The sequence below is a fragment of the Cyprinus carpio genome, chromosome B19 (assembly GCF_018340385.1).
Source record: "Cyprinus carpio isolate SPL01 chromosome B19, ASM1834038v1, whole genome shotgun sequence".
In the NCBI taxonomy this organism is placed as follows: domain Eukaryota; kingdom Metazoa; phylum Chordata; class Actinopteri; order Cypriniformes; family Cyprinidae; genus Cyprinus; species Cyprinus carpio.
This window is the reverse complement of record NC_056615.1, coordinates 7090296-7103370: the sequence shown is the minus strand read 5'-3', so window position 1 is coordinate 7103370 and position 13075 is coordinate 7090296. Positions and strand designations below refer to the sequence as shown.

The 13075-nt window shown below is 35.8% G+C and overlaps 3 protein-coding genes across 4 annotated transcripts in view; 1 reads left to right on the top strand and 2 right to left on the bottom strand.

The window, feature by feature from the left end:
* LOC109112149 (dysbindin-like) overlaps positions 1-7235 on the top strand; it is a 42997-nt gene extending 35762 nt beyond the window's left edge. Inside the window, exons 2-4 of one of the 2 annotated variants that reach the window (XM_042744775.1) lie at positions 2327-2485; positions 5579-5722; positions 6452-7235. In XM_042744775.1, the coding sequence (XP_042600709.1) occupies positions 2327-2485; positions 5579-5722; positions 6452-6741 (593 nt within the window). In that variant the 3' untranslated portion in view covers positions 6742-7235. The remainder of the gene's footprint in view (positions 1-2326; positions 2486-5578; positions 5723-6451) is intronic. The other variant, XM_042744776.1, reaches the window with a different exon arrangement.
* LOC109085447 (atrial natriuretic peptide receptor 1-like) overlaps positions 1-13075 on the bottom strand; it is a 1054061-nt gene that overhangs the window by 224646 nt on the left and 816340 nt on the right. The window lies entirely within an intron of this gene.
* Positions 10517-13075, bottom strand: part of LOC109111454 (protein Jumonji) — a 107308-nt gene continuing 104749 nt past the window's right edge. The window contains exons 17-18 of the mRNA XM_042744765.1: positions 12080-12187; positions 10517-11029 (exon numbers count right to left, since the gene is read on the bottom strand). Of these exons, the coding sequence (XP_042600699.1) occupies positions 10853-11029; positions 12080-12187 (285 nt within the window). The 3' untranslated portion in view covers positions 10517-10852. The remainder of the gene's footprint in view (positions 11030-12079; positions 12188-13075) is intronic.

Genomic DNA, 13075 nt, shown 5'->3' with positions numbered 1-13075 from the left:
GCAAAGACTGAAGCTCCTATCAAGAGAAATAACAGTCTGAAGGAGAACTTCTAACACAAGCTGAACTGTCTTTTTGAGCAGTGATATCTTAGAGGAAATTCTCTAAGATGACACTTTTGGGAGCAAAATCAGTCTGGCAGGCTGAGAACAGAATATTGCATGTCTCTATTCCACGCTGTCATGCAGAGACCCTTCTATTGCTCTTAGTCATAATCACATAACAACATCCACACAAACACACATGCATATGCACAGAGCATCATTAAATTAACTGTAATGAGCCATTATATAATAATAACTTGCATTAGTGTGACAAAATGAATATATGATTACAAAATGGAAACAGAAGGAACATTAATCATGTTGTAGACTTGCTAAATGGTTACTTTTGTATGAGGTATATAGATGTTATAGATTAAGAATGTGCGTCCACACTTCAAAACAGAGGAAAGTTAGATTCGTCTATTCAAAAGTGTATAGGAGTGTGTGTGTGTGTGTGTGTGTGTGTATGTGTGTGTGTGCTGTGCTGTGAGTGGGCCTTTGGTCAAAGAGTGAAATGAAATGGCAAATGAAGAGAAGACATGCGTGCACTGGAGCACAACTCTTTGATGAAAGACCAGAGACCAGAGCTGCTTCCCTCAGGACAACCACAGCCATTAATTAATCCACAGACAGACCAAACAAAACCACACACACACCTAATGTTTTATCTGTGCTTTCTCCTAAAATGAATATGAGCATACTTACTTTTATCCACAATCAAGTTACTGATGCAACACACACTCACAGTCAGGTCTCTATGGCCCAATAAAGGAGCCGTACCTTTCCACATTCACTTCAGCCCACAGCAGAGCAAAACCAGACAGTAAAATAGACAGAAAACAACGGGACATGAGAAATTTAGACAGGATAAGAGAGATACAGTATGCAGACACCTGGAATTCCTGGAATCTGGTAAATAAGGGAAAGACAGAGCCTCATCTTCCCACAAACACTAAACAAGCACATTCAATAGTTATTACTGGATATGTGGTTGATTCTTACAGTATGTCTGCAGGACTATAAGTAGCCTACCACATCTATAATGATTATCAAGCTAAAAGTCAAAAATAAATATTTAAATAAACACTCTACAAACTGACCACTAAATTGCCATATTTAATTATTTTTTAAATCAAGTTAAAAGCAATTAAATATAACAATAACACAATACACAAATACACACACGTCAATTAGCTTTCTACTGCATGATAGTGCACTGCTAAATTGACAAACATCTTTTAGCAGGCAATTTAAAGTCTCTCTTATTGATGACTCATACTGAAATAATTATTATTTTTTTAATTTACTGTTATTGCAGTATTTGCTATTAAATGTGCATTCAGCAGTTCTTTAGCTAGTATTAGCATCATTGTTCTTCATGTACACCACAGCGGTCAGCATGACACAAATATTAGTGCACTTTAGAAAGCAGTCTATACAGTTAATTCATTCTCTTACCTGTCCAATACAAATAAAGCAACTTGGCAAATTACTTGGCAGTAATATGCAAGGACTTCATTTCGAAAACTTTAAAGGCCATTTTCTCTACTTCGATTTTTTTTTTTTTTTTTTTTTTGCACCTTCAGATTCCAGATTTTCAAATAGTTGTATCTCAGCCAAATATTGTCCTATTCTAACAAACATACATCAATGCAAAGCTTATTTATTCAGCTTTCAGATGTATAAATCTCAATTTCAAAAATTGTCCGTTGTGACTGGTTTTGTGGTCCAGGGGTCACAATTTTAGCTCTTGGTGTTACAAACAACATTATGCTACTAGCATTTACGGAGGCTGCAGCCAATGAGCACGAGGATTCTCTCAGCAGTTTAGTGAAACACCGCAGACCTTTATAATTATATAAACAATTTAATTTAATAGTTATTTAATAATTTATTAAAAAAAAAAAAAAATTGAAACTATTATGAGGACAAGCTTCATCATTCTGTGAATGATGACATTCTCCAGACAGTTTTAGGAAAATGTGGGCTAGTTATGTCCTGCAAGGAGAACGCCCTTTTACCTGTGAATACGCCGATTCAGATCAAGCTGTGCAGAGCAGAGTTTTAATCGAAATCTTTGTTTTTATGTCCTTTAACGATATCTTGGAGAATACTCAGACTTTGACACTTTTTATGACTCTTTTTTATGGTTGTTTGTTGTATGCAAGGCTTTTGAAATGCTAGTTTACATCTCTGAATTGAAGTGTCTTGCATGGGTGCCCTAATTTTCAGATAGTTTTAACAGGTTTGTCTTATCACCTTTCTTTTTGTCCTCCAATCACAGCGGAGCTGGAACTGGAGCATGCTCAGAGAGTACCGGAGGCAGATCCTGTCCCGCCGCAGGTAAAGCTTAAGGACAGGCAAAAGTTTTTTGAGGAGGCTTTTCAGCAGGACATGGAGCACTACCTGTCCACAGGATACCTACAGATCGCAGAGAGAAGAGGTGAGCTATGCCCATTCCCTCGGTTCAAACCTGGACCAGATCAAAATGTGCCAGACGTGAAGTGAATATGCTGTATCCCATGTGAATACTTTAATAAACCTTTTTAAATACCTGAGAAATGTCTGTTTAGATGGACTCGTACAAAAACACTCATTAGTCTTTATTACAAATAAGAGTGTCGGGTCCACAGCACTCAAGATATTGCACTGGGGATGCTATTCCCAGTCCTGAAGCAAATAAACTGAGTGTTGCTTTCATCTTCCAACTGGTCAATTTGTACAATAGCTCAGGGGACACATAGTGCATGGGAATGTACAAAAGGGCAGCTGAAGAGAGTTGTTGTGGAATTGCAAGTCCAATGGGTAATGCTGATCCAGTGGTAGATAAACTATACCAAAGCAGCAAATAGAAGAGTAGTGAGGCAGAGCAAATGCTCCCTTCACATGCTACAGTATCTGAATTCTAGTCGGAAATTGGACATGAACGGCCTTAGAGATGCCTTATATGTCCAATTTCTGACTAGGAATCTCATATTTACGTCAATTCCGATAGCACATGAAGGCACCATTGGATCAACCAGTGGGTCATTACAGTTTTGCTTATGCTCACAACTCACAAAGTGTTTTTATACCAGTAAACTTAATGTTACACTATCTCAAAATTAAAACTGATATATATATATAGACCCTGCATTAAGCAGCACATAAATGTGTTGAATTAACAGTTATACTGGTTCCTGAATGTATAATTCAAAATTCTGTTTTATTGGAGAAATAATCCACTTCAAGTGTGATTAAGTATGCAAATGGTGTGGAGCATTGGAGTATTGGAGTATCTCCAACTGGACGTGGCAAATCTCACCAATTAGTAAAATTACACACATCTGATGTCAAACACACCTTTTAACAAGGCAGGGCTAAAATCTACAGTACCACTGGGTCATAAAGAAACCAAGGCTAGGATTAACAATTTGGTCAATAATTAATAGGGGCCACGAACAGCCATTGGGTCATAAAGAAAGCGGGGTTAAGATCAGTTAATTTGTCACAAAGAAGGTAGGGTTATGGTTAGAATCAGCTAGTGGGTCATTAAAGGAGTCATCAGATGTCCGTTTTCCACAAGTTGATATAATGCTTTAGGGTCTTATTGAAAAGTCTATAACACACTTTGGTTAAAATTTCTCAATGGTAGTGTAAAACAACACCATTTCTACATTGTCAAAAACAGCTCTGTTCATACTGACCCATTTCGGTGCATGTCCCTTTAAATGCTAATGAGCTCTGCTCACCCCGCCCCTCTCTTCAGTGAGCTGACGAGCCTTTCTCTGAGAGACTGTAAACTTTAGCCGCATTTAGCTACAGAACTCGCTAACTAGCATGTTATTAGGAAAGGTGATTTGCAAAGACTAAAAAAACAAAAAACAAACAAACAAAAAAACTTATACTCAATTCTTCTGTAGGTGAATCTGAATAATGAATGATTCGTTCGAACATAGACGCAATTAGGTAAGATTGGGGGTGCATTCCCTTAAAAAAAAAGTAATCCACTGCATCTTCAGCAGCTCAAATGTTGGAAGTAAATGACAACTGCTACAGTATGTTCATTATTACATCCGAATACAAACGACATTCTTGTTCACACCTGCTCTGGCATCGGACTGATGACATTTCATTCAGGGTGGGTCTTTGATAAAACACCAGTGTCAATTAATAGTTGTGGGAGGGGCTTTTACAGAACTATGTCACATTTTAGAACAGTCTGATCTGAGAAAATGATCATTATAATAATAATAAAAAGAAAAAGAAAAAAAAAATCACTGGGTGGATTTTTATCATTATAGGATGAACGTGTACACACATTGCCAACACACATTCATGTTCAAACAACATGTAAAAGTGAATTTAGCTTCCGATGGGCCCTTTAAATAGTTCACCAAAAAATTTAATTCTGTCATTAATTACTCAACCTCATGTCATTCCAAATCCATAAATCTTTCGTTCATCTTCGGAACACAAATTAAGATTTTTTTGAGAAATCTGAGGGCTCTCTGACCCTGTATAAACAGCAACGCAGCTGAAATGTTCCCAGGTCCTGAAATGTCTTTCACCATTTTACTACCACAATGCATGCTCATGCTTTCTCCTGATCAGCATTGTTTAAGTTCAGAAGAAAGCATGCGCATGTGTCATGGTACTCTCCAAAATAATGGAAGACGGTAACTTGGGGAGAAGAATTGCTGAATAAAGTCGTTATTTTTGTTTTCTTTGCACACAAAAAGTATTCTTATAGCTTAACAAAACTGAAGTTGAGCTAATGAAGTCACATGGACTATTTTACCGATGTCCTTATACGTTTCTGGACCTGGGGACATTTCAGATGCTTTGCTGTCTGGGTCAGAGAGCTCTCAGATTTCATCAAAAATATCTTAATTTGTGTTCCGAAGATGAACGAAGGTCTTATGGGTTTGGAATGACATAAGGGTGAACAATTAATGTACATTTTCATTTTGGGGTGAACTAACCATATAAGAATGCAGGGTTAGGATCAGCTAGTGGGTCATTGCTGTTACGTACAATCGGATTGTGTTGTAAGAGTGTTTTGTGTAATTTCTCTTAAAGCATACACACAGACTCTGAGTGTATGAGTGTGCGGTCGTGTTTGTGTCTCAATACTGTAAAGGGGAGCTAACATGTCTCTCTCTTTGCTGTCCACCTCCCTGTGCCGCTGGGCTCTTACACAACCTTGAGGTACGCAGCTCACCGCTCTGCTTACTGATGTCACGCTCACACACGCACATGTGACGGGCATGCCTCACGCCGCAATCTGTGTTTGTGAAGCATGTGCTAATGACATCACAGAGTCAACATAACTGCAAGGAGACGAATCCAGGACATAGCTCAGTACATCAAATGAGATCTGACACAACCAAATTTGCTCTTCTATTTGGCAAGAGTTGACTCAAGAACTCAGATGAAGGGCTTCTTTATCCACAGAGATTAAACGTTCATCCTGGACTCAAATCCTTGATACATCTTAGCGACTGAAGTGTGAGGTTGCAGGAAGTGATGCTATCGTTCTTCCTTTGGTTCACAGAGACAATAGGAAGCATGTCATCAATGGAGGTGAACGTGGACATGCTGGAGCAAATGGACCTGATAGACATGTCTGACCATGAGGCGTTGGACGTCTTTCTCAACTCTGGTGGCGAGGACAACAGTGTGGCTTCCCCGATGCTGGGTATACATACATATAGTGACATTTCCCAACCATCAATCAATATTTTAACTCACTCTCTTACATCTAAACCACTCTTAGCTAATGACGAAAGTGGCTTCCTGGTATTGCGTCCCTTTTTTATGCTTAAAGAACTCTTTAGCTTCACTAATGCTGAGATGCCATTAAATTAGTGCTGACATTTACTGCCACCGTCAGCAGAACACGCTGAGATGATGTCTGATTGCATCCAGAGAAGAACAAACAGGTTTTACAATTATCACTAATTACATTGAGCTGCACTGAAAGCCCAGTTCTCTGGATTATACAGGCAACATCAGGACACTGGACTTACTGTTCTAAAATCAAGTGCACTGCATCACTGTCTACAGTCTACATAAGCAGCTACTGTACCAACAAAAACAGCATAACTTCAATTAAAATGGAATGTAATAGTGATATTCTTTACATTTCACTAGAGTTTGATGCTAGCATGTCAACACAATTAATGCATATCCATATAACTCTTTTTGTAATCAATACTGAGTAATGAAAGAAATGTAGTGTATTTCCGTAAAAGTACAGATTTAAAATATACCGTCTGCCATCTCGGATTTGAAGTTTTAAAGTTGCAGTGAACAAAAGTAGCTACAGATCTTTTCTTCCATGTTGTGATCTTGCACAGATCTCCAGTAACCTGAGCAGTACCTTAATTTTGAAGATAAATTAGCATTCTCAATGATTCTCTCTCAGGTCCTGATGTGGAGTCCTTTACCTCTGAGATCACTCTTCAGGTGCCCACACAGGCCGACCTGAGACACAAACTGGCGTCGCTGTCCTCCACCTGCACGGACTCCGCCAGCCAGGACACGGAGGCAGGGGAAGAGGAGGAGGACGATGATAATGATGAGAGGGGACCAGCAGCCATCCACGACTCTCCGCTTGTCCAGCCAGATCAGGAGGGGCTCGAGGAGAATGCCACGTTACCCGAAAGAGAACGAAACCAGCCAATCAAGAACTGTGAGAACAGCAGCTCATCCTAAATAAACACAGAGGATGAACGACAGACTGTTAAAGGAAGTGACGCAGTTAGCAGTGTGCTATGCACTCGCGTCCAAAGGAAGAGTGTGCACTGGTGTTTAATTAAACCATTTTGGTTTTTGTAAAGAAATTCTTTGTCGTGTGCTGTGCAGTGTGAAGCCCGATCCTGTGCCTGCCCTCAATAAATCAATAAATATCTCACATTCTGTTGGACGTTCACTGCATACAGCTGGTCTGCTGTTTGCCCCTCTGTGCCACTGTTGTCAGTTACAGTGTTATAAAATCTGTCATTATCTATATTATATTCTTTCCACTCTAGAACTAGTTTGATCGGTTTCACATCTTGTAAATCCATACCTGGAGTATTTCCAGCTTTTAAAAATGGCTTTAGATTAAAAATGTTCAAAAATGTATTCAAAAGGGATGTTTATGTTGTGAGGTACACATCTGTTTCTGTATGTATAAAATCAATAATGCTTTAGAGGCCTCAGGCTCACCAGAGTGACTTTTGATTATTATGATGGAAACACCACAATTTAGGCTCTGGGCCAAGCTTCAATACTTTACATTGCCAGCCTGTTTCTACACCAGGGAAAACCATGAAGAGATGCAGGAGCAAAATTAAAACGCAAAATTCAGCATTCAAATACAGTTGTAGCAGATCCTCGACTGGTAAAATATGATTAAAAATATATCATTCACATCTGCAAAGTGGTCTAATTGGTCTAGCACAAGGACTGTACACCAAGGGGTCCACAAGAAGTCTTTAGATTGACTGTTGTTGTTATTGTAATTATGTCTACTACTACTACAGTACTAAAAACTGATTGATTAATAATGATATTTTAAGAACAAAAATTACTATTACTAATTGCTTATGAAATTACAATTTTAAAGACACTTTTTAAACATTTAAATATTTTATTTTAATTATTTTGATTGCTATAGTATTACTACAACCACTATTATTAATAATAATAATAATAATAAAAATAGTAAATCATTGTTACTACACTGCTAGTAGTACTAAATAGTAATTGGGTAAAAGGTTATTTAGTTTAGTAGTACTAAATTTAATATGTAAATAAAAATTGATTGATTATAAGTACTATTTTTTAGAACAAAAAATATTATTACTAAATACTTATATAATTAAAATTTTAAAGACAGTTTCAAGTATTTTGATTAATGTAGTATTACTACAATCACTATTAAATAATAATAACAATAAATGTAATAATAATTATTACACTACTAGTAGTTCTAAATACTAACAAAATAACTGAATAAAGATTGTTTAAAAAGTATTATTTTATTACATTATTAATTATGTATTACATAATTTTTTTAATGTCAAGTATTCTTTTATATTAATTATATCAAAATATTAGTATTATTACTACAACCACTATTAATACTATTAAAAATAAGAGTGTAAAACTAGAACAAAAATGTAAAAAGACAATTTTTAAGGACATAAGTACTTTCATATTATTACATTATTATTAAGTATCATTTCAAAATGTATATTTAACTGTGAGTATCCTGTAAATCATTAATAACATGAATAAAATTAAGTCACACAAAAAAATTTATGAAGTTATACCAAAGCTTTGTGAGAGTGTGGGGCTCCATGTGTGAGAAAATATTCCCTTGTTCAACACATTCCCCTTTAAACCAATATAAAGTTCAGTAACAAAGAGCACAGACTGACAGTGAACTGTCCATGAGTTTTTATTAAACCTTAAGTACAAATTGAAAAAGTAAAAAACAAAACAAAGAAAACCAAAATAAAACTGGCAATATAACCAACATGAAACCTTTCCTCATGAGAGGAAGAGCTGAGATGCAGTGCTAATAAATTAACTCGCCTGACCTTGAGCAAATCTCTCATATTGTAGAAAAAGGAACAAAAACAACATTTCTGAATAAAATACATCGTAAGGCCATAAAAACTTGACAAAAGCTGTTTTTTGTTGAAAACACCCGACTTGGTTTTCATTAAATACTCCTAAAACAGTTCAGTCTTCTGTTAAGGACAACAACCAACAAACTGGATTATAGTTTTTTTCCCTTGACAGTCACCACTGGCAAGCTCAGTGCAACATGAGTAGCTACTACAATGTTGAATTTTCAGTAATGAAAATGTAAAACCCTTTTTTTTTTTTTGAAGTATTTTCCCTTTTCTTTAAAAAAGTAAACCTAAAAAACAAAACTAGGGGGAAATCGTGACTCCATATCTTAGTCCTCAGTGATGTAAGCAGCACTTAAAATGTATACACATTACCAGAGCAACCCTTTACGCATCAAACTCCCACAGCTGAAGAAACTGAAATGTAAGGCTTTTCTTCATCTGACATCATCCATCTATCTATCTATCCTTTCCTTCTGTCACTCCAACAAAGGCTCAAGTATTAAAGACATTTACAGGATTATGTACAAAAAGGTGATTTTCTTACGTTTCTTTAAATCAATGATACTTCTGCAAAAAAAGAAAAGACAGAACAAAAAGAAACCATAAAGAAAAAAAAAGAAACTGTATTTCACATTTTACACCCTCTGAATAGTGGCTCTAAATTGAGAAAGCACGTCAGAACCAAGGAGAAAATAAAAAGTCAAAAACACAAAATATAATAATTACAATAATATTATATAATAATTAATGTTAACTGGTACAGATGAATCAATAAGTCTGGAAGAATGGAATGTTGACACGATTGCACATCTAGAAGCGGAAAAAGCCTCCGGGCTCTTCCGTCCTGTGGGATAAGAAGGCTAACGAACAGCACTTCTTTCTTATTACCTTTCTTGTATTGATATACAGTAAAAAAAATAAAATAATAATAATAATAATCAAAAACAAAAACAACAGCACCAAAATAAAGAAAGATCTCCCCGCTAAACATCAGGCACAGGTATCGCTTGTAAGCATCAGCGTGGGAGGAACCCCTCTCACTGCCAGGACAGGACCCACTCATTCAATCCCTAACACCCACTTCCTCAAGTACAGCCCAACCTGCTGCCATGGAAACCAGCATTCCCCGAATCCACAGAGGAAAGTGTGAGATAAAAACCAGTCGAAATACAAACACACAGTATTTCCTCTTAAAAAAAAAAAAAAAGAAAATGTTATTAAAACAAGCTAAATTTCAAGTGTTTACTGTCTTTAGAGCTGCGTCTTCCGCAGAGGAACTGCATGTGGACTAAATGAATTCAATTCAAAACAAATGTGATGTCACAAAATGAAACAAAACAAAACAAAAATGAAACATCAAAACAAAACTAAAAGGAAACAAAACAAAACAAAAAAGACAAAACAAAAACAAAACAAGTATCAAAACAAAACTAAAAGGAAACAACAACAAAAAACAAAACAAAAAACAAACAAACATCAAAACAAAACTAAAAGGAAACAAAAACAAAACTAAAAGGAGGAAAAAAGAAACAAAAACCACAACAAAATGCCAAAATATAACAAAAACAATAATCAAACAAAGCAAAAACAAAACAAAAAGCAAAAATAAAACACCAATATGAAACAAAAAACATAAAGACCAAATCAAACACCAAAATAAGGCCAAAAAAAATAAAATAAATAAAAAAAGATAAAACAAAAAGAGCCAAGCAATTACCAAAACAAAATCAAAACAAAACATTGAACAAAAACAAAACACCAAACAATGAACAAAAACAAAACAATGAACAAAAACAAAAAGTAAAACAAAACAAAAAACATTCTCGGGCAGCTCCATCAAGCACCAACATTCAAAGGAAAGGGGTTTGGAAAAACAAGGAGAGAAGCACCCATTTGTCCCAAGGTTCACAGTTCAGGAGGAGCGTGTGTTTGTGTGTGCAGTCAATGGGGCCGAAGACGAGGAGGAAGAGGGTCCAGGCAGAAAGGATGACATCATACTCACACCTGTTAGTGAAATGCACACCTGGGACCATGTCTCTTAATGCTATCAAACATCTGGTGAATACAAACTAGAGCGCTAGTGCAAAAAAGGCAGCCTGCTTTCAACACAGGAAACTCTGCCCTGCTATGTGGGTGATAAGACACAACCGATATGAAAAGAGGGAGAAGAAATCGATTGGGTGATGTAGCGGCGCTCCTCATGAGACGGCGGCGGCGGCACTTTTGGACAGGTGGGTCGGCAGGTGGGTGAGGGACAGCTCCACAGCAGATCTCTTGCGGGGGCCGCGCTTGGCGGGTGGTTTGGTGGGGCTGTCTGCTGTGCTTCTCACCAGGGCTTTACCACACACCTGATTCACCAAACTGTTGATCTGCTCCTGAGGGCCCAGAGACAAAAAGAGACCATCATCAAAAAGGTGACATGACATACTTTGGTACTTTAGTTTTTGTCAATCTCTTTGGCTCATTGTTTAAAAACAGCATTCTCTAAACTGTGAATGCAATTGTCAAAAGTAGTAACCCCAAACAATGAATTTATTCTTCAAAACCAGGTTTTTCGTCAGTAAAAGGCCTTTTTTTTCATTGTGTGAGCCGTACTGATTAACCCTGGAAATATTTTAATATGCACAAATGCACAGCTGAATTTTCATCATCATCACTCTTCAGTGTCATGTGATTGTTTAGAAATCATTCTAATATGCTGATTTGGTGTTATTATTGATCATTAAAGGTCCACACTTATCTTATCTATTATCTTTTTTATCATCAGTGTTTTTGCTGCTTAATATTTTTGTTGAAACTTTTTTTTTTCTTTTTTTTTAGGATTCTTGGATCAATAGACATTTTACAAGAACAGCATTTATTTGAAACAGAAATCTTTTGCAACATTAGAAACATCTTTCTGGTCTCTTTTAATAATTTAAATGTGTACTTGCCACATAAAAGTAAAATAAAAAAACAGCATATTAGAAGGATTTATGAGACACTAAAAACTGGAGTAATGATGCTGAAAATTCAGATTTACAATCACTGGAATAAATTACATCTTAAAATATATTAAAATGAGTTATTTTAAAGAATTTGAGAATTTTACAGAGAATCAACTTGATCTTTTTTTTTTTGCCAAACACATGCAATTTGCTTAAATTAATAACAAATTCATATCTGGTGTGAACAAGACACAAACTTTTCAGAGATGTGAACTTGCTGTTTAAAAAAACAAAAAAAAAAACTCTCATTTGAGATTTGAACGAACACAAATATAATGCTAAATCCACAGAAACTCATTTGTATGTAGAAATGTTTGTCACTTTGCCAAAACACAATACTTTATGAAGGAACAGCAACAGTCCATTTATGAGGGTTGCTGAACCCAAAAGTGTCTCAACAGCTCCCCCTGCAGGCATGTTTCTGATCATGTGTCTTACCTCATCATAGCGGTACATCATCTTGAGGCCGCGGCAGCTTTTGTGTTTCTCCACGTAGTGCAGCGCACACTCCAGACAGAAAACCACATTTTCATTCTCCTGCACCACCTGCAGCATTAACAACAGCCATCAGCTCAATTAAGATCATAACTCATTTTCAGAGCTTTCTTTTGTCAGTGATGACTGAATGTGAACTATCAGCACTGGAGGTAAAATCACAGCTGTGAGTCAACCGTAGAACTGTTCATTTCTATTAAGATGACAACAAAAGATTATACAATGCACACTGACTAACTACAATGAAAACCAGTGTTGTACAGTATAGAACAAAGGACATTACAGAACACTGCAATATAGATTTAACAATAACAATATAGCAATATAGATTGTTCCCTAATCCAAAGTGTTACCAAATAACAATATAGCAATATAGATTGTTCCCTAATCCAAAGTGTTACCAAAAATGTTTTGTTAAATATTAAAATGTTTTTAAAAATTTGTTTTAATTAATTTTTAAAGTTTTAATATTATATTTAGATTGGGATGGATAGTTCCTTATGTTTTAATTGTGTTCTTAAGGGCTTAATTCCAGAAGTTTTAATTATCTTCTTAAGGGTTTATACTTTTGAATTTTGTAATTTTTTTTTTTTTTTTTTTGTTGTTGTTTGTGATTATGCTATTTTATTTCCTTGACTTTTCTTGGTCTTTAAAATCCCCTCATTCCCTGGATAATGTGAGAACCCTGGTTCTTAAGTAAAAATGACAGCTTTTAAGGGAAAAAAATTAAAATAAGAAATAGTTTCAACTTTATTGGTTGAGAACAGCTATTATAGATTGCACAAAGTACTATAATATTAATATAATATAGTGGTCTGACCACTTAAATGCATTCTAGTTTTTTTTACACTGTGTGCCAATAATCATACTATCTATCCTAAATTAATTAAAGTATCCCATAATCACAGCAGGTTGATGATATACTTTTTTGCAGATTTA